Source organism: Amblyomma mixtum, chromosome 3, assembly GCF_055824585.1.
Source record: "Amblyomma mixtum isolate Tamu chromosome 3, ASM5582458v1, whole genome shotgun sequence".
Lineage (NCBI taxonomy): Eukaryota > Metazoa > Arthropoda > Arachnida > Ixodida > Ixodidae > Amblyomma > Amblyomma mixtum.
The window spans coordinates 209836727-209864088 of record NC_143014.1 but is presented as its reverse complement, the minus strand read 5'-3'; the positions used below and the strand labels follow the sequence as shown (position 1 = coordinate 209864088).

General features: G+C 46.9%; 1 protein-coding gene, 1 long non-coding RNA gene and 1 other non-coding gene across 4 annotated transcripts in view; 2 read left to right on the top strand and 1 right to left on the bottom strand.

The window, feature by feature from the left end:
- LOC149353519 (nuclear pore complex protein Nup133-like) overlaps window positions 1–8064 on the top strand; it is an 89454-nt gene extending 81390 nt beyond the window's left edge. Inside the window, exons 28-31 of the mRNA XM_089582617.1 lie at window positions 6–62; window positions 1051–1190; window positions 7112–7197; window positions 7753–8064. Coding sequence (XP_089438743.1) covers window positions 6–62; window positions 1051–1190; window positions 7112–7197; window positions 7753–7910 — 441 coding nt within the window. The 3' untranslated portion in view covers window positions 7911–8064. The remainder of the gene's footprint in view (window positions 1–5; window positions 63–1050; window positions 1191–7111; window positions 7198–7752) is intronic.
- A 14179-nt stretch (window positions 8065–22243) lies between these two features.
- Window positions 22244–23801, top strand: LOC149353518 (uncharacterized). 2 transcript variants are annotated; one of them, XR_016289588.1, is made up of 4 exons: window positions 22244–22303; window positions 22416–22531; window positions 22691–22856; window positions 23222–23801. It is a non-coding gene; the product is annotated as an uncharacterized LOC149353518 (long non-coding RNA). The 2 variants fall into 2 exon arrangements; XR_016289587.1 differs by having other exon boundaries at window positions 22247–22531.
- Window positions 23802–26489: 2688 nt separating this feature from the next.
- On the bottom strand, window positions 26490–26563 carry TRNAT-GGU (transfer RNA threonine (anticodon GGU)). The gene has a single exon. It is a non-coding gene; the product is annotated as a tRNA-Thr (tRNA).
- Window positions 26564–27362: the final 799 nt, after the last annotated feature.

Sequence of the window (27362 nt, the reverse complement as noted above, 5' to 3'; positions counted from 1 at the left end):
TGCAGGCGTACTGCTTGGACCCGAAAAACATGAGAGTGCTTGGCCCGGAAGAATTAGTAGAAGTGAGTATATTCCATTTTATTTGGTGTTTTGTACTTGCCGATTCCCAACTATCCCTCTGGGCCCCAGAAAATCGGACACCCAAATTCATGCAGGGAACCTTGTGGGCTCTGCTCACATACCACCAAATCACCACTCATTACAAAAACAGCTGCTTCATTACCCCACCGCCTCACAGTACACTAGATTCAAAATACAGTGCAGCCTGGCGGCAACTGCAGACAAGCTGCTGCACCTCACATTACTTCCTCCATCGCTATCACCCTACCTTGACCCTCCCACTCTGCTTAACATGTGGGGTGGCCAAGGCCACCCTCATACACTACTTGTGGGAATGCCCCCAACCCTTGGCAGTTTCCCCCATACCCAACCATTCCCGTCCTCATGGGAGGCCACTCTTTTAGGCTGCTTGACTAGCTGGCCAGATATGGCAAGTGGACAGAGCTCTCCGTGAGGCGCAGGCCCGTGGACTCCTGGACAAGCAGGAACACAACCTTTAGGGCCTTTTGTTCTTTTTAAATAAAGTTGTTCCTCCTCCTCCTCTCATTGGCTGAGTCAGAATAAACAGTTTGTCAGTTTTTTTTACTCAAAAGGGCTTCGTGACTAGAGGTGGTCACTAGCCTAGTTGCTCCTCCATAGCTCTAAGATGCGGGTTCAATCCCAGCCATGGCAGTCGCTTTTCGATGGAAGCGAAATGCTAGAAGCCCATATACTGTGCAATGCCGGTGCACATTAAGGAATCCCAAGTGGTTGAAATTATCTGGAGCCTCCTATTACTGCATCCCTCATAGCCTGAGTCACATTGGGATGTTAAAGCCGATAAAACCGGAAAAAAAAACCTCCATTGTTCTGGGGCGACTTTGCAATTTCAGAGATGCTGTGTAATAGAGAACGTTTAGTACTATTTGTTTTGTGGTAAAAATGGTGCTTGACCACACCTGTTGTTGTTGTACTGTTTGTGATGTGCACTGACGATTTCTGCTCTCTCAGATGTACATCAGCAGGGCCAATGTGAATGCCAACGAAAACGACTTTACCAAAGCCCTCGAGCTACTGGACTTCATCGAGGACGCGATGAGAGCCCAGGAGGTGCGCATGCATATCTGGTGTGCGGCCATCCTCCGAAACCAGTAAGCAGAGCAAAGGCATTCCTTGGGTATGATGGAGGGGACTTTGCTGGTTCAGTGTCATAAAATATTGCGGGCACTTCTCTTTATATCACACTTTCTGTGGAGTTTTGTTGCGAAAGCAACGCTACGCGAGTCACCGAGCTATTTCACCGAGCTGAGGCAAGGCCATACTGCGCATGCACGAGGAGCAGCTACGTCACACGGCGCACAGCTGGCACGCCACCGCTGTCGCTACGCAGGTGACTCGAAGGTTCCGCCGCCGCGCTCGGCAGTTGCGCATGCGCAGTTGCGGCGCATAGCTAGCGTGCCGGGGCCATCGGCAGCTCTCTCTCCTCGTTGCTTTCGGGATCCTCCAGGTTTAACCAGAGCTAAACCACTGCCAATTTGTTGTGTGCTTTTCTTCCAGCTTTGTTGCAAGTCTCACCTGACCTGTTCAAACACTGATGCTATTATAGATCATAATTTTGTAGCAAGTGTGGTGTGTATTAGTGTGAAAAGAACAAGTCAGAACAAGTTTCCAAGAGTGTGGAAATATAAAATTAGTTTTTATTAGCTGTTAGGTGTTGGCATGACAGTTTTCTTTTTGCTGTCTGATTTTTGTAGTATACAGTCGAGCCCACTTATAAGGGCCGCAGATTTAATGAACATTTGCTTATTGCAAAGGAGTGCAGTGCTGCCATCAAAATATGAATTGAGGGAATGGCAACTCGTCTGAGATACAACGAACAAATGTGGCCGTGCCACTTGGTTATAGTGAATAAGGAGGCTCCATAAATTCGCCTCTGTAACTTAAAAACTCGTGCTTCCAGCTCAGTGTAGACACTGAAGAGCATCTCTCAGCCACCGCAACACTGCCCAGAACAAACATGTCGACCCAGAAAAGCAAGAAAAAGGCAGCACTGAAAGTGCAGGTAACCTCTGGCTGAGCGTTCCGATGGCCTACAAAATCAATCATAACCTGCATGTGAGCCGGCTGGGAGACAAATGGAAGCAGAAGTGCGTCGGGCGCAAAACGATGGCAGTGTCAAAAGTGGAGTTAATGTTAACGTGGATCAACTAACGGCAGCGATTTGAAAAGCTTAAATGCTTTGCTGGCCATGGTGGTTGCATAGTATGCGTCGCCGCCCTGTCGGCTTCACCTTTTGTTCTGCTATCACGTGCATGCAGAGCCAGTTAGCTAACAGGTCAGCTGATACATTCTTTGCGCATGTGTGCTATGCTACTTTCATCGATGCATGGGCCCAGGAATGACAGATGACGCTGTTGAAGACTCCATGATTAGACTCATGTAGATTTGTGCCAACACGACATCGATGCATAGTTGCCTGGATGTTGCCTCAGATGACTACGCTTGTGCGGACAACATCGCAGAGCTGTGCTCTGATGAAGCCATTGTGCGCAAAAGACAACCACTCCCTTACCGTCAGGAATCTACTAATGTGGCCAACCTACCACCAGCTGCCATGGATGCTTCAACCATAATGACTTTTATCTCGTCCTTAACCCATTTTTGGCAGCAAGGATCTCTGCGAGGAGCACGTCACTGCCCTGAAGAGCCTGGAAAGCACCGTGGTAGGGCCTGCTTTGAGGAAATAGATGCACATGATGCAGTTTTTAAGGAGTAAACGGCACATATGGTGGACTTTGTAATTTTAGCTGCAACGCGAGGAGTCCACTTACTATAAGCATCGGGTACAACAAACGTAGTCCGCGTAATCGCCAGGTTGGACTGTATTTTGCTTTGTCCTTTTACGTGCAAGCTTTTCTTTTGCTGTGCTATCATTTTATTTTCGTTTTTAGCTATGTTTATGATTAGCAACAAGAATTTTATTATTTTAGGCTTTGTGTTGTTGGAGAGGTTTGCCTTTGCTGCATTCAAGGGTAACTAGCTGAAACAAGAGCAAAGTTTTCAGTCAGAATCGAGCATTTTCATATACACCGGATGGAGCACAGGTGGAAGCTAGAGTATGTAGTTTCAAGGAGGAGTAGAGTGGAGGGCACACTACGTTTGCAAACTGTTCAGCATCTGCCGAACAAGATCAGAGTAACCTGGCAGTGATCTAACTCCTACATTTCATCGCATACAGAGGCCTTGAGAAAATTTCCAATTGGTATTCCAAAAGCTTGCTGATATAAAAAATGTTATAATCGCAGACAGTCTGTTGTAGCATCAAAAGAAAATTTTGGTATGCTGTTGGTATGCGACACAGTACAGAAATAAGTCTTGTTGAAGATGTGCTCATTTGGCCTAGATCATGAGATGTTAGCACCGTGTCCACTCCTCTCAACCGTCGCTTCTTGAGACTTGGGTCTTAAATTATTGGCAATCGTGCTTTTTCTGTCAGACCTGAAGGATCATCACAGTGTTACTCGAATCTTGGCTGTCCACGATTCCAAGCAGACACCCATAAGTTGAAGGCCAAATAAAAAAAACCTTTCCTCGAATGTATGCCAGCCGAAAAAACACTTGAGACCGACACCAGGGACAGCACGCAAACGAAATTGATTTCCTCGAACCTGCTTCCGCTCACTCGTCCTTGTCATCACTGATCCCCCTTATCACTGTCCTCTTCGTACAGTGCACAATCTTCTGTGCCATCAAGTGCATTGGAAATACTGTACTTTCAGAACAAGCATGCAACCAAGCTTTCCAAGATGTCATCCCAGGCTGTAGCAGTCCAGCTAGCTACAACTCCTAGCAACGCTCGCTTGATGTTGCCTGTTAGAGTTAGTTCACCCTTTTCAATGGTCACGGGGAATGCCTCGCTCTCTTGCCAGCTCTCTTGCTTTGGCCTGTAGCACTTCTGCAGTCATTGGAAGTGCTGCTGACCTCCGCAATTTCACAAACTCTGCCAGTACTGATTCCATTGCTGTATGGTGGCCTTTCTTCGGGCCTATGAAGGCCCTCCTCGTTGCAGCGCAAAGTTTATCATGCTACCCTCTCTAATGGCGATCATTCTTTTCATCCATGCCAAAGCCTCAACTGGCTTGAAGGTGTGAAGACTGCTCTGCAGTGAGCACTACTTTTCGCTTGAAGGCTACACTATAATGACATTGTCTGCTTGGTACCATGATGTTTTTGAAAAATCATGTATGAAGAGCTTGCACTGGCGCGGAGCGTGCCCACACCACCACATGATAAGAAAATGAGGTCAAAACAGCAGCCAATGCTCGTGTGTTGCAAAAGAGTACTTTCTTGAGCTAGTTGGTACATGTTCATCAGGTAAAAGCACAGCGTGACTGAGACAGGTAGATGTGCTTTTTGTCATGATCGGCTATGGATAGTAATGGCTACAGTGACATCTGTCGGCGTTTTGTGGGGGCGCCACCTGTGTGCTATTTTTTTCATTTTTATGTATAGTTGTCGTATTTTATGAATACAGCGACAAGATCCTCGAATCTAAGCCAACCTAAGAGTTTCATATCTGGTGTTTTCAAAGAAAACTCATTCATTCATTCATTTCTTTAGTCCAACTTTTCGCACAATACAAAAAACTGAGGACAGCGAGAAAAAAGCAGTGTTCTGCCACTGCTTGACAAGCCTCGCCGTCCCTGAATGTTGGCAGCAGCACATGATGCACGAAAAAAAAAAGGCATAGACATTGACTGATGTATGAGCACTAAGGGGTAAAAATATAAACAACACCCGGTACAAAATAAGTCGGCATGAGAGGAACAGGTAGACGAACATGTCATATATAGATAATACCATTTGCTACTGTAGAAATAGAGAGACTACATTCTTATACTATCACAAACAGCATTTCGAGCGTGGTGCTTTCCAGCAAAAAATAAAGTTTTAGTTAACAGTGCTGTTAGACATACAGGTTGCGAATAGAAGACAGTGACATGGTACTAAGTTCATTAGACAAAGATGTGTTTAGAAACCGAGGCAAGATAGACCCGAGCATCATGAAACCATAGTTGGTTCTGATTTGTGGGGTTGCATGCGAGCCACAGCTTCTAATGTCATAAGAAGAGTGGCAAGGTGTAAGTGTGACAAGATTAGAAAAATAGGTGTCATCTTTGGATATCCATTGTTTGCTTATAAAACCATGCAAACCTGTGATCAAACAAGTGTCTTACAGACACAATCCTATTCTCATGGAAAATTGGTGTGATTGGTGAATCATAAAGTAAATTGGCAATAGCACGAATCATTCGTTTTTGGAGAATAGAAAGTTTGTTAATATTCGTCACAGTTGTATTTCCCCACACAAGAAAACAGTAACTTAAAGACGAATAAAAAAACGCGTAATGCAGATTCATCCTGACCTGCAAGGGTAAAACATTTTGAAGGTGATGGAGAATTCCAATAGATCGAGGAAGGGTAAGAGAGATAGCTTCTACATGGGCATCCCATGTCATTGTCGATGCAAACAGAATGCCAAGAGATTTGAATTTATTGACGTATCTGATAGTATTGTGATATAAATAAATCGAGGGCGGATATAGCATGGGCTTTCCCTTGGGGTAGAAAAGTAACGCAGCAGTTTTTTTCTTATTTATCTTTAGAGCATTGTTGAGTGACCATGTATCTAAGGCGAATAGAGCTTGGTTTGTAGTTTCAGTTAGTGATTGGATATTATCAAGCTAAAGAAAAGGCTTGTGTTGTCCGCGTATATGATGTAAGTCGCTTTGTCGTACAAGTTAGGAATATCATTTGCATATATGTTGAAGAGCAAGGGACCCAGGATACTACCCTGAGGTACGCCTTTTGTTATGGCTAGTATGTCGGAGCAGTAGGAATCAATTTGTACGTACTGAGATCTCGAGCCTTGATATGATATATAAGGTTTAGCGGTGGACTGCGAATGCCATACCATAATGTTCCAGTTTTGCAAAAAGGATACGATGGTTACTGTTATCGAAAGCTTTGGTGAAGTCAACAAAAATACCAAGCACGAGTAACTTTTTTTCAAAACGGTTAAGCACGTATTCCTTCTGTGCAAGTAGGGCGTGTTCTGTCGATCTGTGGGGTGTGAATCCGTATTGATAATCGGTTATTAATGAATACTTGTTAATAAATTTTCGCTGCCTTACTAGAATTATTTTTCCAAACCTTTTGAAAAGTACGGGAGGACCGATATAGGCCTGTAGTTGCCAAGGGCATTTTTATCGCCTTTCTTATAAATTACTACCACTTTTGCCAGTTGCATATCGGCAGGAAAGGTGCCTGTCTGAAGTGCTAAGTTATAAATGTGCGTCAAACACTGAACTATTTCGGGAAGGATGTATTTAACAGGCCTGCTCTGGATGTTATTAGCGTCGAGGCTATATATGTGTTCTTTAAGTTATTATAAACGAAGTATACCTCTGGTTCGACAGTTGGTTCAAAAAACATAGATTCTGAGGTTTCTGCACCCAAAAAATGATACATAGCTGCGGGAACACTGGAATTGTGACTAACGTCTGATTCAGTGAAGTATTCATTGCAACACTTGGCCTAGATTCAAAAAAATTGGCGGGGGCTTAGCTTTGGTTAAGCCTGGTAGGCTGCGAAAGCAGGTGTTTTATACTGCATATGCAGTGCCTCTTGTGGGAAGAGCGCGGCGCGCCGTGGCAAGCGGCCACCGTTACCCGACGAGCCGAGTTTTTAGCCCGTCTCTTTCTCCTGGTATGACATCACGCTGTGACGTCACTAGGCATGGTACGACGTCAGGGGTCATTCTAAAGGTCAAATGTGGCAAGTGGCCGCCGCTGCGCGAAAGGCTGTTCTTGGGAGTAGTATTGCTTTCGTAATAATAAATATGCTATTTGTCCATGAGAAAGTGTACTTGCATCTGCATCCACTACGAATTTGGTATCTACTGCCGTATCTCCCAATTTTACTTAGACAACATATGAAAACAGTGGGGACCATTATGCTTTGTTTTTGCATTTAGTAGTGTTAATTTCACTCCTCCATCTTTATATCTTAGGTGGGGAGAAACCATCGTGGACAATCCAATGGATGTCTTGAAAGACCGACTTTTTTTCCAAGTAGCACAGCTGGGCCTGGCTCAGGGTAGGTTTCATGTCACCACCTTGCAAACTCTTAACAGTAGTACGTGTGCGGGAGCGTGTCCAAGGGTGGATGTAATTTTTTAATAGGCAGTTTGTGACAAGGGCACATAATAAAATTGTCCAGCTTGATGCATGATTTAGTTGCCCAGTTCAATAACTACATATCAGTCTTAAAAGCCTTGCGTCATATTTTGGGTTTTTCTCAACACTCCGAATTCTCATAACTATGTATTGCCTTGAAAAATGGCTGCCCCATTTCATTGACAAATTAGGCATGCCAACACTTGTCAGTGAATTCTGGATGCAAGCTCATAACATTGTCTAGAATTTATAGTGTGGTTTACTCCTGCAGCCGTTGTCAGTGTAATTTTGTGCGCTGTTTTAGCATCAGTTTTAATTACTATTCGATGATATGCAGGGCTTCTACAGCGACAGGTCATTGTGAAAAGCGTGTTTCAATATTGTTCTGTTTCTTTCTCCCACTCCCTTTCCACCTGCCTCTTCCTTGTACCCATATATACTCGCATCTTGCTGTTTCCTTTGTTGTCTGACAAAGGCCGGAACATGGCAGAGTATCTACCACCCTTGGAGGACTTGCTTGAAATGCCTGACCTGCAGGATCTGCGCAACAATCCCAATTTCATATTCATATTGGGTGCTGGCTACGAGCACTTGCTGCGAATGGCTGCTGTAGAGACTTCACAACAGGCATGAGATTCCAAGGGGTGTTTCAGTCTAAAAAGTACTCCTCTCTTGTCAAGCTCATCTTAGCTGTTTAAAGTGTGCTGTTGTCTGATTGCCTTTGTTTTTCACTGCCGATTGCATCTCTTTGTTATCGTTTGTCATAATAAACATGGTTTGGCTGTTTTTCAAGTCTCCTATTGTTGTCTTTAGCGAAATTCTGCAAATGGTTTCCTTTAAAGCTGGATTGCATGAATCTGGCAAAGAATTGAAAAACTTTACTAGGTGATGACTTGTCAAATAGAAGCGTCTATTCCGAAAATTAACAAGTCCATGTGGCACTTGGTGATGAAGGCAAGAAAAACACATGTTCGAGGTCTAAACAGCGAGTGTATCCTAGACAGCTAATAGAAACCTGTTAGCATATATATAGCATTCATGGAGCCATGAAAAACCAACAGAAAACCAAATTGTGCATAGTTCAACAGTGCATCTCAACACAGTGACTCATCATTTTATAAAGTTCCGTGCTGTAATGATTGGCACCACAGGATTGGATGCATTGTGAATCACCGTGGTATGAAAGTGACGCCAAAGATACTGTCTTCGTCAGTTATGGTAGTCCGATTTCTTCTTTCCTGGTTATCTAATATATATCTTCCTATAATGTACAGAACTCCTATGCAGCTCTTTCCCTCATACACGCCTTTGCCATCACAGCATTGGCACGCATAACTGCGAATCTGTGATCAGAGCGCATTTCAAGCTCGTGCTACTAAATTAAAGCATACAATCAAAATGTGTGTAAGGTAGCTGCACCGGGCTCAAACTGGGACCTCACGCATTACTACAATGAAGGCCAGTGGTGCGATCGCTTGCTGGACTGCAAACTCCATATTTGCCTCGCATGGACGGCGAGGAAGCAACGACCGGCTGACGCGGTAACATAAACGAGAGTACCTTTATTCTGAAAACTTGCAGGGCACTTAGACAACTTGTGTGTGAATGAGAGAGCTTTCCTGTGTCATTCATTTTAGAAGAATTTTTTTTTCATTCGTGATGATAGGCACTGCAGATGACATCATAAGGTCACATGGGTTTTGTTGTCGCTGCTCGGTCAATGCCGGATTTTGGCTGGTGAGGTCTCCTCGATTTGGCTGCACTAGTCCACACAAGTGCAGCACCAGTTCTTGTGGCTTGAGTGGCCGAATCTAGTGCAGAAGTGCAGAAACGTTCGTCTGCTGGGCCAGTGTGCTGGTGTTATGTGGTTTGACTTATACGCGGGATTGTGCTAGTTGTATTGAACGCTGTGCATTTGTTCGAAGTGGCGCATCTCGTGGAGTGGCCCAGGTGGTTGAAATTTCCGGAGCCCTCCACTACGGCGTCTCTCATAGCCTGAGTCGCTTTGGGACGTTAAACCCCATAAACCAACGTACCAACCATCGTGGAGTGGCTATGAAATTCCAAAAGTGATGAATTTGACACCACCCTTTCCCTTGCGTTGTGCAAAGTGGCGCAGTTTGACCATCAGCGAGTAAACGCATACATAGAAGAGGCATAAAACTTTGAATTCAAAAGGTTATTCAGGCTTCCGCTTGAGACGACCTTTTGATAGTATATACACATGGCCCAGGCTGTTGTCATTGTATTTGAAAAGTGATTGCGGGTGTTTGCCAGTTGCAGAAGGAGAGAGTTTCCTGATAACTTGGACTTAATTGAGCTCAACAACTCTTGTTCACTGTCGGCAGATGGTGGTGGTGGAGTGACTAACCGAGACTGACTGGTAGGTGAAGGCGTGGGCTGAGAGAAAGAGAGGTATGGATGTTGCCACAGCGAGTCAGCACAAACATTGCGACCACCCACATATTAAGACATCTCACCATCATGCTGCGTGATATTTGCACGCAAAATAGAAATGGTGTAAAGCAATGTGCGAGGCTGGACAGAAAGATGAGAACCCATATGCAGTCAATCTGCCAGCCAGTCGCTTATGCGCGTACACAGACACACATACACGTGCGTGCACACATGTGTATGTGCACTGTCTTTTTCGCTGTTTGGTGAGGGCATGGCGCAGGTACCCCCTCTATCATGGGTATGCAGCTGTCACAACCCCATGGTTGCAACCATGGCCTTGATGCTGCTTACTAAAACAAGCATAAGCTACGAAACTGACTGCTACTTCTCTGCTACGGAGGTAGGTGGTGGTGGTGAAAGCATTAATCCTGAAAACTTGGACTTAATTGAACTCAACAACTCGTGTTCACTGTTGGCAGACAGTCATGGTGGAGTGACTATTCGAGACTGACTGGTAGGCGAAGGCGTGGGCTGACAGAAGCAGAGATGCGGATGTTGCCGCAATGAGTCAACACAAACATTGCGAGCACCCACATATTAAAAGACATCTCACCACTATGCTGCGTGATATTTGCGTACAAAATAGAAATGGTGTAAAGCAACGTGCGAGGCTGGACAGAAAGGTGAGAACCCATACGTAGTCTGTCTGCCAGCCAGTCGCTTACCCGCGTACAGACGCACACACATACACGTGTGTGCACACATGTATGCACACTGTCATTCTAGCTGTTTGGTGAGGGCACGGTGCAGGTGCCCCATCTATCATGGGTATGTAGCCGTCACAACTCCATGGTTGCAACCATGGCCTTGATGCCACTCACTAAAATAAGCATAAGCTACGGAGCCGACTGCTACTTGTCTGCTACGGAGGTGGGTGGTGGTGGGGAAAGCATTAATCATAGGGAGAGGTGTTGGGGGTCGTGACCTGAAGGGTCACACCTTTACAACCACTATACTTGTGCAGCATGATGTCAAATCGAGTGCTGAAGTGCAGGTGGCCTATCTGGAATGTCAAATCAAGTGCGAGAGTGTTGCACCTCCTGAACTGGTGCAGAAAGTGCAGCCAAATTGAGGAGACTTTTCATGTTCAGTATGCAAAGGAAGCATCAGCCCTGCAGCCACGAGGGGGTGTTTTCAGTTTTAGTGATAAACTGTGCAACTCCAGCTAAGCAAACTTGAAAATGACTATTCAGTTTTGATGTAGCCAGGTTCGCTAACTGCCCAAATGAGGATGCAACATATGTGAGCGGTGCAATGTGCACGCGTGCATCCACACCACAAAGTTCTTCCCACATTCTGTCACTGAGTTGCTTGGGACTAGCCCAGCTCAATGTATAAACACTACACAGCCATTTGAAAGCAGAGTCGCGTGTTGGAAGAATAAGCGTTGCTCGCTCGAAATAAGGAGCTTATTCTAGATTTGATGTGAGTCTGCATGTATCAACTACAGTATTGATAGTTTGGTCGACGATCAGACCAGTGAGGACAAGCGGCCAGGCTCAGCGCCCGCCAGTTCCGTTTTTATTATTATTTGTTGAAAAATGAATCTGTGCACCCGCTTGTAATGCGCTCATTTCGTCAAATGTTCATATGCTGTTCTCACCTCATCAACTACATAAGTAGAAGTGAATAACGCACTTACATGTACACACGTATGCAGAATTAGCCTGGAATGAGCCCAGTTTTTTAAACACATGATCTTGAGCACCCTTATGCACCTTTCGTCAGTCTTGCACAGAGTTTAGTTCTTTAATATTTTAAGTGTGTGATATAGCCTGAAGTGAAACTGAAGTAAGCATCGCATGGTAAGAGGAGGGTATGAAGAAGACTGATTTTACAGATATATTCACATTACCCTGTGATATCATATGGCAGCGCAAGACCTTTGTGAACTGACGCTGCATGCAGATCTGTCATAGAAAGCAGCTCTGGTGCTTCCACTTCGACCCGCCGCTGTGGCTCAGTGCTTAGGGCGCTCGGGTACTCAGCCGGAATTCCCGGGTTAGAACCCGACCGCAGCGGCCACATTTCGATGGAGGCGAAACACAAAAGGCATCCGTGCGCTGTGCGATGTTAGTGTACGTTAAAGGTGTGTCGGATACAACTTAAGGGGGCACTGCGATGTTTTCCTCAGTACCGATTGATAACATTAAATCGATTTATCATGCGTTCCTGAGGCCAGGGCGAAAAGAATTATTGAAATCGGAGCACGCAAACGAAAGTTATTGCACTTTGAAAATTCGAAATGAAAAGATGGGACGAATTTGGGTTGGAAAACATTTATTGCGTCGAGAGCTAGTTGCAGGAGACACGTACTAGATGGCCGCTAGCCCACGGCTGGCGGCGACCTCACAGGCCCGCTCGATCGCCCGGGGTCCGAGCTGACCAGCATGGCCTGCCACACCGCTCGGGAGAAGGGAGCTGTATATATCAACTCCGCCGGAGGCGGATCATTTGCTCAGTTCCACAGAATGTGGTCGTATGTGGCCCTTTCACCACATTTATGGCAGTTTGGGTCGTATTGGCCAGGGTACATGAGGGCAAGCACTGCCGGATTCTAAAGGGAGCTTGTTTGCAGTCAGCGCCAGGTAACTTCCTGAGCTTTTGTTAACGATTTGTGGGGAGGGGGATATGCGCGCCTCTCCAGCCTTAAGTGATGGGTGATGTCATGAAATGAGATCAACCCGTCCCTCGTGAAATACGGGTCGGAGGCCGCGCTCACTGCCCAATCGACGAAACCTCGGGCTTGCGCGTGAGCCGCCTCGTTCCCCGGATTAGACGAGTGGGCCGGAACCCAGATCAATTCAACTTCTCTAATCGCGGGTGTTTCGAAGGATGCGGAGTGAGGTAGATGTGATACGGTCCCTCGCGAAATTGCGATTGGCTGTTTTGGAGTCGCTGAATATAATATCAGTACGTGTGTTCGCTATAGCTAAGGCTATTGCCGCTTCCTCCGCAGTCTCGAAGGAGCTGGTTTCTATCGACGCGGCCGCCAACGGGGCGCCGTCCCCGTTCACCGCGACCAGTGCAAACGCTTTTCTCGGGGTTTATCGGTATTCCGCTGCGTCCACGTACGCCACGTTGTGTGTAGGGCTCGAGCTCTCGCTGTGCGTCGGCCTTCGTGGTGCGCGGGGTGCATGTTCTTGTGTAGGGGTTAACTTAATCAAAAGAGCTTTCCTGATGTGCGTGGGTAACTGCGTTTTCGCGTCTCTCTCTGGGAGCTGTTCGCACATCTTTAGTCTGTATAGGATGGCCCTTCCCGCGCTCGTACGAGTGAGTGCGCCTCGCACAGCTCGGAGGAGGAGGAGGAGGAAAACTTTTATTCCAATTTACAGTGAGAGGTCGATGGGGCGAGCCGGAAGGGCCCGCCCCTTACAAACACTAGGAGGGATCCCTAGTCCGGGATCCCTGTAGCTTCCGCAGCGGCCCGGGCTCTAGCTACCAATGCCTGTTGGGCATGGAGTTCGGAGCAGCCACGCAGGGCAGCTTCCCAGTCCTCTCGAGTGGGAGGTGGGGTGGGCATGGGCGTCCGGAGGGGGGGGCAAGGGGGGGCGGCTGCACCCCCCTGGAAAATCACTCCCTCGAACCGTGAGTGATGGCCGCACGCCAGGGGCCGTGGTGGGCTCAGCCAAAAGGGTAAAAGCAGCCCCGCTTCCACGCTTTGGGTCACATCTGCGAAATGCCGCGTCCGGGCACGCGTCTTTATGCCGTTTTCAAACCACGCCATCGTTAGCTCTGTTGAAGGCCGACCTGTTGCAGACATACAGCGGCACCGGCGAGCATGTGTTTCAAGCCGTCTTGAAATGGGTGCCTGTTTCTTTGATCTCTAGACAGATAGCGACACGGAGACAGACAGTGCACAGTGCATCTTGTTTTCGCCTTCGTTATGCCGGCCACCGATGAATTCTTCAGGAGGGAAAGACAAATCAGCCGTGTCCACCCCCGCTTTGTCGGGCTGCTCATGGGCAAGCGGGCGATCAGTTGGCGCCGCCGCCGCTCGCTGTGCCTCCGATCCACGGGAGAGCGCAGTGCGGTAGAAGCGCCGCTATCAGAATCTTCGGCAAAGGAGATTAGCATCTTTTGTTCACGGCGACGCAGTCTCCAGAGGCGCCCCCACACCAGCGTCCCTTGCGTCTTCTCCGAAAACCAGCGCCTTTGGTCAACGCAGCCCGATGGCGCCTTCCTGGCTCGCCTGTCACCTCTGGCTGGGCCTCAAATGACAACAGCGCCCGTGTACTGTGCGAGGTCAGTGCCCGGTAAAGAGACCCAGGTGGTCGACATTATCCGGAGCTCTGTACTACTCCGTTCCTCATAACCTGAGTCGTTTTGGGGCTCTGAACCCCATAAAAACACACAAAACAAATTTTCCTACCGGAGTGGCGAGTGTCCCTTCCCCTTGGAAGTCGCACGGAAGTAAGCCCTTGCACGTGTGCGCGCCTCTGTATTTGTGCTTCGGTGTTTTTAGTGGCCGTTTGTCAACGAAGCTGAGAATAACCAAGACAGTGGACGAGAAAACTACGAGCGGCGAGCAGTGTGCGTGCGGTTGCTCGACTGTGCGGATGCGCGAGCAAGATGGAGCGAGGTGTATGAAGCTGCGAGCGTGCATTTATCTTGTAAATAAGTTTTCGTTGTATGTATAGACATCTTTTGTTTTTAACGTGCGCGTTCAACCGTTTTTCCAATCAATGTGTGTGACGAGTGTGCACCGAGAGTGTGTAATGAAGCACAGAAATGAATTTATCACCCGTGTAATCACGCAATTCGCCCAGAAAAATCCGTGGAGTCTACAGTTGCTGTTCAAGGAAGACTGACTGAGTGACTGTAGTTGCGTGTTTGTGACCATATTGTGCTATGTGCTGGTCATCAATCCGGGTGAGTCGAGAACCCGTATGCAGCAATACTGAGCACTCTTCTCCACGAAGTGACAGTATATTTTTGGATTTTTTATTAATTTTAATTGTTTCTTCGTTGATAAACTGCAATGTATCTCTCCTAGCCACACTTTAATTTGCTGTTTGTAATTTTTATTTCATGTGTGTATTTCACTTATTTTTTATTTATATATAAATAAATAAATTCATACCGCAAATAGTGCCTTTTTGCTACGAACATGCCCCCCCCCCCCCCCCTCCGGCGCCAACAACCAATGGGGCCCCCCCCTGCAAAAAATTCTGCGGACGCCCTTGGGGGTGGGTAGGCAGGATTGGAAGGGCATGCCCACACCATGTGGTAGGTGTCCGAAAACTCCTCCTCACAGTGTGGGCACGCGCCCGAGAAGGAAGAATTGAAGTGCTTAAGTACTGCCGGGCACAGTACAGTATTGGTATAGAGGCGGAGAAGCAGCGCTCCTCCACCCTGGTGAGGCCTTTACAGGGAGGGGGATAGAGACCATGAAAATTTTGATAAAGAGAGGTGATCTCTTTAAAGGTGATGGCCGGATTGAAATTGAATTCCGGATCAGGCTGCGGATGAGGCGACGCCCGGTGAGTAAGCGCGCGGGCGGCAGCGTCGGCTGCCTCGTTCCCCTCAAGACCCGCATGAGCCGGAGCCCACACGATGGTACGATGGGTCGGAAACCCTGTGTATTCGCATGCGTGGAGAATTTTGAAAGCACGGTCTGGAATATACCCTTGCTCAATATTGCGGCAGGCGCCCCTGGAGTCCGTAATAATGACTCGGGACTCTGGATCTGCGGCGGTCAGTGCAATGGCGATCTCTTCCGCAAATGTAATGTTTGGGGCACGGAAAGTGAGGCCCTGAACTGTAGTGTTTTGGTGGATGACGGCCGCCGTGTACCAACCCCCATGGTGTGGGCCGGCCGCATCCACATAGAAGACACCTGGCTTATGGCCATATTGTTGAGAAATAGCCTCCGCCCGCGCGAGACGGCGACCATCATGGGTGTCTGCAGTCATGTACGTTCTTCGGAAGGGGTCGCACCTGGAGTGCAAAGCGCCAGGCTTCAGGGATGCGGACCCGTTCTTCTGTGTGTGTTGCGTAGGATATGTGTGAGCGGGTCAGAAGGCGGCTCCCCGCAGGTGTTTTGCTTAGGCGCAAGTATTGATTGTTAAGATGAGCTTCTCGTAACTCTCCAAAGGTGTTGGTCATCCCCAGACCGAGGAGACGCTTGTTGGACGTCGTTATGGGGAGGTCGAGCGCTCTCTTATAAATCTTGCGGATAACTACTTCCAAGTAGGGGTGTGCGAATATTCGAAAGTTTCGAATATAATTCGAATATTATATTTTTAGTATTCGAATTCGATTCGAAATCTAAGTATTCGTGTCGTCTCGAATATTCGATCAGGCGCGATTATTCGTATATAGCCGAATATTCTATGCGAACACCGCCGTTCATTTCGGTCCGCAAGTCATATCGACAGAGACATAACAACACGGCGGCGCTCAGAGCAATGCGTAACGTTGGGCCTTGCCGTAGCTGACTGCGCTGGTGAGCTTCTTTGTGGCCTGCGAAGCTGGTATAGTCAGAGCTGTGCACGAAGTACCTCGCAATACGTGCCAGTTCAGTGCCAAGAGAGAGGGCATTTTCTGTGGCTAGAGAAGTCGTTTCAGCTAGAAGGTAACGACTTCTGCCATACCATGTGGAGCAGCTGGTTTTCCTTCACAACAACCTTTTATGTTCATCCCAGCAACGCGCTTTTGTGCTTATGCCAAGCAAGCCGTAATCAATGTTGTGTACTAGCCATTTTCTCTGATATTTCCACTCTTGTAATAATAATGTTCGCGACTTTGATTCTTTTTGTGCAGCCACACACACCTTTTGTGTTCATTTAATCATTGATAGTTGAAATGTGATGTTCTTGGGTGCTCAAATAAATGTTTTGTAGTGGTTAAATGCGTCTGTCCTTGATTATTCGATATTCGATTCGATATTCGGATCCAAGTATTCGTAATCGATTCGTATTCGAAGAATTTGATATTCGCACATCCCTACTTCCAAGGCATTCTCATCGCATTTGCATAGGTGGAGGTAGGGAGCCGAATATAAAATCCGGCTGGTCACGAATGCATTGGCCAGCCGCAGGGCATCTTCGCATCGTAGTCCCCCCCCCCCTTTTATTGGACACCCGGTGGAGCATCCGACCCACCTGGTCCCCCACCTTACGTAGCTTGTTTAGGGTAGTGTCTATCTTGCGCCTATGATGAATGAAAAGCCCCAGTACCCGGGTCTCCTCGTGTTCAGGTATCGGTCCGCTAAGTAGGGAAAGGGCAATTTTGGTTGTGCACTTTGAGTTGGGGCGTATGTGCACAAATTCAGATTTGCTCGGGGAGCATTCAAGACCACAGCGACGAGCGTATTCGTCCACAATAGCTGCCGCTTGTTGCAGGTTGGTCTCGATGTCTCCAACCGATTGTTGTGTTGCCCAGAGGGTGATGTCCGCATACAGAGCGTGCTGCACACCGGCGACCTCTGCCAGCTGGGTAGGGAGCTTCATCATGGCCAGATTAAATAGTAATGGCGAGAGGACAGCTCCCTGTGGGGTCCCTCGTGTGCCAAGTTGATATGGGCCATATTCTGTGTCTTGCAGCCGGATATAGGATTGGCGATCTGTAAGGAATTGTTTGATATAATTGAAAGTATTGCGCCCACAGTCTGTTTGGGACAAGTGGGATAGGATGATCTCGTGGGTCACATTGTCGAAAGCCCCCCGCAGGTCAAGTGCGACGACTACTTTGAATCCCAAGGGCCAGCAACCTTTCCGTGGACGTACTGTGCGGGAGCCCAAGGGCCGCCTTGTAGGCCTGCCGGATTGTAGCTTCAACCTTGTTCCTTTCCGCAAGCTGCAGTTGCAGGTAAGGGAGGGAGTAGACGCCCAGTCAAAAAAAAAACTATTGGAACCAATTGGACATTCCAGTTGGAACTAATTGGACATTCCCATTGGTTCCAATTGGATTTCCAAATTGGAACCAATTGATTCCAGTTGTGTTTTTAGCCCCCGACCAATTGGACCCAACTGGACTAGCCAATTGGACCCATTAGGCCAGGCAGTTGTTTGACCCAGAAAATATTCACAAAATATGTTACGTTCATTGAGAAAGGTAGCTGAATGTTTGAATAATATGCTCTTGGATGAATATTTCTACAACTTAACACATCGGAATGTGCAAAAGGAAAACTGATTTATGAGGACTGCAGGGAGACATTCTGCCTAGTGCCAATCAACATTTTTGTACGGAATTGAAATTAACATGCTTTTATGGCAATCAAAGCCAACAGACACACTTGCATCACACACAAGCAACACTGCACATTCAGGCACTAGTAGCATACATTAGTTCAATATGTACATCCAGAGAACACACTTCTGCTCCAACTTATATACCCAATTTATTAGGCTCTCATGCTGGGGCCGGTGGCGCTTGCCCACTGAGCGCAGATATTTAATTTAATTTCAGCTCCAGTGGCGGTGTAGGTGATGAGTACAATTTATTAGGCTAAGCTGCTGATAGCTCTTATTGTAAGTACCATATTAGTTCTACCTTTTTCGTCAAACATGCAAACATTCATTGTATGAATTGGGTGCAGTTGGGCGGACCAACTGGTTGCAATGGGTAAGACCAATTGGGCTCACCAATTGGAAACCCATATGGTCCAATTGGATAGTGCCGCGGTGGCTCAGTGGTTATGGTGCTCGGCTGCTGACCCGAAAGACGCAGGTTCGATCCCGGCCGCGGCGGTTGAATTTCTTTGGAGGAGAAATTCTAGAGGCCCGTGTACTGTGCGATGTCAGTGCACGTTAAAGGGCAACTCCGGCGATTTTTCGATGTGCATCGATTGAAATGAAATTTTAAGTCTGTATTCTTTATGATAGTCTGATGCCTCATGTAAAATTTCGCACCTGAAACCGGCGTAATTTTTCCGCAAGCGAATTTTGAAGACAAGCGCTCCTCGACGCGAGCGGCACCGACTGATCGAGCAACTTCTACAGGCCACCCTGTTCTGTGACGTCACTGGCGGGGCGGCGTGTCAAGCTGGTTGGGCGCGCGCTGGCGCTGGCAGTGCAGGGGAAAACTGAAAATTGGTTTTGAGGAAAGTAAATGACGCAGCAATGAACACCCGAACCGCGACGTAAGGGAGGAGTGAAAGAAGAAAGGAAGAAAGAGGTCCGTAGTGGAGCTCTCCGGAATTATTTCGACCACCTGTGCAATTTCGCGCCATCTCAACGTGCTTGATGTGATGTGTACGCCAGAGAGATGGGTCACGGCAACTTCTGTTGTGCTGTGGGGTGCACAAATTCTTGATCTGTGACAACGGGCGTGATCTAGCGTAGGTTTCCTAGCGGTAAGAACCTTCGCGATAAGTTGGTGAGAGCTGTCCGCCGTGTAAACTGGTCTCCGAGGAAGCATACCCGCTTGTGCTCACGCCAGATTGCTATGAAGACAGCGTGTACTTCAAAGAGAGCTTTGGACTCGCTAAGGCTTCGTTCAACTGGCGCTTGAAGGCATATTCTGTGCCAACGTTATTCTAGTACAACCGTCTATCGCAGCGGCCAGCTGAACGAAGCGCGGCCGTCAAGAAGCGGTATGTTGGATTGTAGAACTGTAGCTGGCGTGAACTCACTTCGAAAAGCTCGCCGTCGAGATAAAGCTTCGCAGAGAGGACTGTTGGTGATGCATGTCCCTGTAAGGACGTTGTGCACCGCGGCAACGTTCCGGCAGCAGATTCTTTCATCAGGCTGGGTCGGACGGCACTGGCCACACGAACAGCTGTCGGCGGGTGCATCTCATTAACTTTCGTTCTGACGACTCTGTCACAAATGCATGCACGAGAAATGACTCAAGTAGTCACTTCTCCGAGTTCAGACCGTCTCCGTGCTGCAGGTGACGCGGCCTGTGGTGTGATTCGGCTGGCTCGCTCGGCGGTGGATCATACCTAAAAGGCGACTCGTCCAGTCCAAAATCGTCGAATGAGTCGTCTTATAAAGACTCGCTGGTCTCGGAAAAGCTGTCCTCCGCGCTTTCAGTCATGTCGACAGCGCGGCTCAGGGTAGTTGTGATATCTTCGGGGGCTTCACAGCGCGGCGAACCCGCTCGTGACGTCACAGTCAATACCGCACGAAGGCACCTCCCCGGTTTCGGTTTTGCGGTTTCGGTTTCGAGTTTTGCGTTTTTTGCTGTTTAAAAATTATTTTACGGTTGCCTTTGAAAACCTTGTATCGTACACATTACAAGAGGTTCCTAGGAACACAAAACAGCCATTAACTTAAAATGGCTGAAAAATCGCCGGAGTTGCCCTTTAAAGAACCCCAGGCGGTCGAAATTTCCGGAGCCCTCCACTACGGCGTCTCTCATAGCCTTAGTCGCTTTGGGACGTTAAACCCCATAAACCAAACCATCCAATTGGAACACCATTCCAATTGGAACTAATTGGAAACCCAAATGGTCCAATTGGATATTCCATTTGGACCATCCAATTGGAACACCATTCCAATTGGAAACTGAACTCGTCCAATTGGAACCCATTGGAAATCCAATTGGTTCCAATGTTTTTTTTTTTACTTGGCGATCATGCTCAGCACGAAAGCCTGCACAAGTCGACACAGATCTTTCTCTTTCATGCCTCGTCTTTTGCTGGAGGTCCGTCTGATTAGCCACACAATCTAATTGACCGTGGCCGTGAGTCTGTTGACTGTTTCGGTGCTTTTGCGATTGTTCTGTATGTACATGCCCAGTATGCGTATGGTTTGGACCTTGACCGGATGTCCTTGCACATATACATTCAGAGGGGTCGGTGGGTCAGGTTTGTGTTTCTACCGCGTGGCTGGCTCTAAAAACCATGCAGCTCCGATTTCGTGTGCGAGCGTTCAAGGCCCGCTCCCGACGCATAAGTTTCAATTATGTCAACTGCCTACTGCAGGGTATCCTCTATTTGGCCGTCATTCCCTGTGGTTACCTACTGCCATTGCCGCCTTCCCGATGCCTTCGCCGAGCTCGCTCGCGCGCAATCTTTTCATGGCCTCTGAGATCACCCGCGCGCGATTGTTTCGTTATGGCGGATCTTGGAGGCAATAATCTTCCTTGAGTCACGCCGCAGCTTGCTGCTTGGTGTCGCTCCGCACGGTGGCGATGCAGGCTAGTTTGCCAAAGTGGTTTTAACCGTTTCAAGGAGAAATAAATCTTAATGCAAGCTGAAAGTGCTTAGTTTAAAATGAAAGTATCAGATTCATTTTGTTTTTGGTTCTTTAATGGTTTGTTTATTTTTACGTTTAGAAATTTAGTACTTCATTTGGCCATTTTGCGTTGCAGACTAGCGATAGCTACGCGTGCGAAATGGTTGCTGCGTGCATTTCGTTGCGCTCTTTTTTGCGCGCTGGTTTTCACTTCACGCCGCTGCAGTTCGCAGTTTCCCCTTTTTCTGCGGTATCGTTTACTACCAGTATTGCACTGAGATGTGAGCCTCGTTTTCCGCAAAAGTAAGTAACCTTCCATTTCTCTTCTGTGGTGAAAGTGTCCGCCTTGCTTTAGCTAAGCCACTAACGCGCCTGATTGAACGGTCTGCTAGTGTGTCACTCCTTTGGTTTACAAATCACAAAACAGTATCAGCCAGTGTTGTACATACCAAAGTGCAGCGTTGAATGTATTAAAACGGCATTTGCATGTATTTGAGCTTTTGTTAAGTGGATACAGCTAGGCTGCTCTAGCATGCGAGTTGCTTTCTTTACCAAGGCGGTGACAAGATGAACGTGACTCTGCAGTATTAATTATCGTGAAGTAAACATGAAGCCCGTCGTGATGGCTGTGTGGCATTGGCGTTCGGCTGCTGATCCAAAGGTCGATGCCGGTCGCTGCAGTATGTTGATAGAGTCGAAATACAAAAACGTCCGCGTGCTTGCGAAGTCAGCATATCTTAAAGAACCGCTGGTGGTCCGTATTAACCCGGCGACTTCCACTACGGCGTTCCTCAAAGTCAATTTGTCGCTTCGGGACGGTAAACCCCACAATTTACACGTGATCATGAAGCGGAAGTTGCATTGGTTTCATGACATTCAATGACTGCATGCGTAAGGTAAGCAAACCACTCAAGCAATATAGTTGCTGACTGTTTTTGTTGCAGGTCATGATGAAAATATGGGAGAATACTTTGTAGAAAAAGTGTCATTGCCTAATTTTAGTTCATTTGTGCGGAACTGCCCTGAGCTATTTCTTCTCCTATGTGGCCTTTTGTATCCCTAGCTGCTGCAAGCTTTGTGATTTGCCTGAGGTCCGTGGTTGGTTATTCACCCATAGTATTAGAAGGAAATGAGAGAATCTTGACAATCCGGGTGTGTTACTGCATTGACTTGTCAAGCTATTTTTTCATTACAATTGAGAGCCCCGGCACTGAGGTAGTTTACTCAGTGGTGCTGCTCTGTATGTGTGCAGGCTGTTTGACAGTGCAGTGAAGTACTACGGCTCTTTGCAGGCATGGCTGTTTTTATTTTTTGGCAAACCATTGCACCTTGCACAGCTGGCGTTGTCCCTGCTTCACTGTGCACATTTCGTTTTGAGTACAGGCTGTTCAACAGTGGTTTTCAGAGGACCTCCTTGCCTGCTCAACTTCTCAAGTTTTGGTAAGCACGCTTTGCAGCTGACACCTTTTCTTTCACTTCATGATTTCTTGTATAGGTCTAGGCTGTTTGCTAATGTTCATTCCACAAGCCCCATTATTTGTTTGTCCTTTAGAACTCCAACTGTTGGCCGGAGGAGCAAGGACCTGGTCTAGTTTCACGCAAATTAATCGCAGCACCTTGTACTTGGTTGTTCAGAAGACTTGGCCTGGAGATTGTTCCAGTTCTGAGGTGAGCATCTGGACTGATGCTTCTTGTGCAGTGGTGTAAGTAATCTCTTGCCCGCAGTGCCATCATTTGAGCTTCATCGTACAGATTAGAAAGTATTTGTTTGGCATTGCAGTGTCAGGAACCTTATACACGCGCACTTGTATTTGTCTTATCTTTCAGATGTGCCCCTTTGCGGCTATCAAGGTAAGGTCCAAGATTTAACCCATCTCTGGGGTATACTAAAGTCATGCAGGTATTGCCAAGAAAGGAGCATCTCTGCTATGTTTTCGTGCGATGGTGCAAGATGTCAGCCATCAACCACTTTTGATTCAGCCACATCTTGAAGGTAAGAGAAAGCCTGTTGGTAAGATACAGCTGAGGAGGTTCTGTGAGAACAGTTTACATCACAGTAATGGAGTGCACTTGCTATTGACTGCTTGGCTTTCTGTGCCCATGCATGCTGTTTGAATTTTTCTTCTTTAAAGACCTCCACAGTCAATAACTTCTCGAGTTTATGGTGAGCTGTAGCACTCTGCTCAAATGCCGCTTACAATGATATCGTATGCATCTAGGTTTTTAGTTAGCTTATTTTCTTGCCTGTGCTGCCACTCCTCCCCATTGCCTGGTCTGGCTTCTGCCTCCTGGTTGGCCATTCTACGCGCACGTTACTGACTGCACTTTTGGTTCACCTAATATTTTTCACTTCTGCAGGCTGCTGAACAGAGCTGGATTTGACTTCGTCATGTTACCGTCTAGTTGGCATCCTCGAGCTCCTTACAAGAAAAATGATTTTGGGAACACCTAGCGAGCTCTTCACTGCCATCCACATCAGAGCAAGTTGCTCATCAACGCATCCATTGTGAACAAGGCCCGGGGCCGAACAAATTTCTGATTAAACAATTGGTTGCTGCTCGACACTTTCCTGCCATCCAACTGCTTACCGTTTTAACCCTTTGAGGGTCGAATTATTTTGAAGAAAACTTTCCCAGGTGGTCAAATTACTTTATTGCGGATCTTGAATCTACAAAATGTATATAATCGAGAATAAATAGTAAAAAAAAATTAGGAACAGTACTTTGGTGACAGCATCACTCACAGCTGGAAAATGTCCAATAGAATATAATAGCAACGGTGATAAGCAAGCTAAGAGCAGCACCAATAAAGATAGAAATCAACTTTCGCCGCCTCTGCAAAACAGTGCCCACAAAGAGAAAACACGTTTCGCGCGACTACGTTGCGATCCCGCGGCGGAATCGAAACTGCGTAGGCGCGTTGCCACAGAGGGCGAGAATACCTCGTGAGCAAAGGTGATAAGCAAGCTAAGAGCAGCGCCAATAAAGATAGAAATCACCTTCGGCAGCCCCTGCAAGATAGTGCTGTCAAAAAGAAAACTCAAATTTCGCGCGATTCCGTTGCGATCACGCGGCGCAACCAAAACTACAAAAGGGGTGTTGCCGCAGTCTGTGCCGCCGCCACGGTGTAGCCGCCGCGCTAAAGCTAGACATAAGTTCTGCTTATCTCCGTAAGAAGGCAGCACAAAATTCAAACACTTCTTGTAAGTCCTAAGAGGTGGCAGCACCCCCCAGTGAGCACGCATTGTTCTTTTGGCGCAAAATTTCAAACGGAAGATCGAAACCGTACCCGTACGGCAAAGACCTTGCGGGACAGAAAACCGCCGCCGTACATATACGGCAAAAACCTTCAAAGGGTTAATGTCAGCCAAACCAGTGAAACTACCTCATCTGTGACTTCTAACATTAATTTCCTGGTCGTTTTCTTTTGTGTGTGTGTGTGTGTGTGTGTGTGTGTGTGTGTGTGTGTGTGTGTGTGTGTGTGTGTGTGTGTGTGTGTGTGTGTGTGTGTATGCACTGAATTCAATGAAGAGTTAACGCAGTAACTGAAAAGTGTGTGCCCTTTTCATACTTAGCACACGCATTTATGGCTCATTACTACAGCCATAGATCCCTTGTAATGCCGGCTCATTGTTGTGGTCATTGCAGATCAGCTTCGAGTTTTCTTTTGGTGGGTTATATCAGAAACGTGAACTCTTTAGCATTTCTAAAGCTTTAGAGGTTTTAAAGCTAGGACTAAAATCAGTCTTCAAATGCGTAAAATAATCCAGGCACCCATTTTGGAATAAAAAAAGGAACGTCTAAAAAAATTCACGAAAAGGTCAACCTAAGAAGTTTTCTAGCCATATACAAGCGTAGCGTTAGCAATGCTAGTAGAGGGCTAGTAAACGTCTAAGTCTAAAAAACTGTTTCGATGAAACTTATTGTCAAGCTTTTTTTCCCAATACTTTTTTAGACGTCTATTAGCTCTTTCTGTGTTTCGTGGGAAGCGTGGTGGCGCCAAATGAAGAAGCAGAGTCCTAGCTTCCTAGAGCACGCGAGTCCCTCACTTCTTCGTCCTCTGGGCGCCACCCGGGGTCACCTGGCTGCAATATTTAGCATTTTTAACCTTACAGGAATTGGAAACGGCCAAATGTCTCGAATTTATTCAAGACGGTTTGCTTTAAAAACTTTGCTGAAGAAAAAAATGCTCTACTAGCAAAACTGACAAAAAAAAGAAACTGAATGATAAATATAAAAAAATGAAATGGCTTGCACTGCTAGGTGTGCAGTTGTAATGTGGGAAATAAATTAGCAATTACTAATAAACACTGCCCAAATGGAATGATATTTTTAACTGGAACCAATTGGGCCATCCAAGTGAAAGGAGCATTCCAAATGGAACTAATTGGGCTGTCTATTTGGGCTGCCCAATTGGGATATGAATTCCAGTTGGAACTGATTGGACCACTGCAGTGTCCAGTTGGAATGACCAATGGCAAAGGGCATTCCAGTTGGAACAAGTTGGACTGACCAATTGGTTTGGACAACTGGAATGATGATTCCAACTGGAGCCCATTGAGTCCAGTTTATAACGCCAGTTGGAACCCATTGAGTCCTTTTGGAACCAATTCGAATCCCAATGGGTTCCAATGGTTTTTTTTAACTGAGTGTCTATACTCCTTTAAAGATCCCTATGTGGTCACAATTATTCTGAAGCCCTCCACGCCTCCACTAGAGCACCTCTTTCTTCCTTTCTTCTTTCACTCACTCCTTTATTCCTTCCCTTACGGCGCAGTCCAGGTACCACCGAGATGCGAGACAGATACTGTGTAATTTCCTTTCCTCAGAAATCAGTTTCTTCTACGAATTCGCTGTTTAGAATGACTATTCGTTTTGTGCGAATATTCGCACAAGTAGCGAATTTCGTGTGAATGTTCGATTTGTATTCGGTTCGATTCTCTCACCATTCGATTCTTTTTGTAGCTACAATATTCGTATTCGAATCGGTTATGGAAAGTACTCTTCGCCCACCCCTTCATTTTATGGGGTACTGACATTATGTATGCTCGCAGTGCGAGGTTAATGAAGGCAGGCATACCAATGGCAAAGAAGAGAGGCAATGCAGAATTGCAAATTCAGAAAACTTTCTCGATAAGCGGAGACGCACGGCCATTCTTCAGGCCTGGACACTATAGCAGCATTTGATCGAGTGTAGCTGACCATATATCTCTTGACAGCAGCATGAAATGTTGCATTGACAGCAGCATGAAATGTTGCATGACAATGCTCGCAGAATGCACACGTAGCTTGTAGACGTTTCGTATAGTGACCAACGTGTTTGTCTCTCTTGCAGGCGAAGTGCGTCAGTCCTAGTTACTAAGTGATCAGTACAGGACGATACGAGCTGGTTTTCTTCATATCCCATCGGAGCTTTGTTCAAACAACGCTACCGCCACAAGCAGCTACGGTATTCAGACAAAAGGATGCTCTAAATACAAGGGTCGGTCAAAAAGTAACGCACAATCAGCTGTAGCTTTGTAATAGTAAGCACTAATAAGGGAGTAATTACTCATTGACATCCACCCGAGCGCTACAAAGGAAAGCTATACAGCTTTCTCAGAAACTTCGTAGTCAAAGAAAAATTCGTCCCGGTCCGGGATTCGAACCCGGGACCACTGCTTCACCGGAGCAGTCGCTCTACCAATTGAGCTAACCGGGACGGCAAGCTCATGGCAGGGCGAGAGCGAATTGACCGATAACTCGAAGTGGGAACAGTGTTGGTCAAATGTCAATGAGTAATTACTCCCTTATTACAAATCTACTCCACCTTGGGGGATTCCCCTAAACATTTCACCAACACTGTTCCCACTTCGAGTTATTGATCAATTCGCTCTCGCCCTGCCATGAGCTTGCCGTTCCGGTTAGCTCAATTGGTAGAGCGACTGCTCCGGTGAAGCGGTGGTCCCGGTTTCGAACCCCGGACCAGGACGAATTTTTCTTTAACTTCGAAGTTTCTGAGGAAGCTGTATAGCTTTTCTTTTTAGCCGTATGGATGCGCTCGGGTGGATGTCAATGAGTAATTACTCCCTTATTACAAATCTACTCCACCTTGGGGGATTCCCCTAAACATTTGACCAATGATAAGCACTGTAGGGGAAACAAAATTGTGTAAGTAGAAGTTCTGGTCCTTTTACCCTAACCAACATCTGATTTTTGTTTCCTATTGTTTCATCTAGACCACTATGGATGATCAACATAACACCATACTGCGCCAACGTGCAGTGATCGAATTCTACAAGTCCATCGGAAACTCTGCAACATCAATATGCTGTTAGTTTGGTTCGGTTTATAGGTGTTTAACGTCCTATAGTGACTCAGGCTATGAAGGACGCCGTAGTGAAGGGCTTCGGAAATTTCGAACACCTGGGGTACTTTAACGTGCTCTGACATTGCACAGTACACAGGCCTCTAGAATTTCGCCTCCATCGAAATTCGACCTGTTGGCATTCAATTGGCAC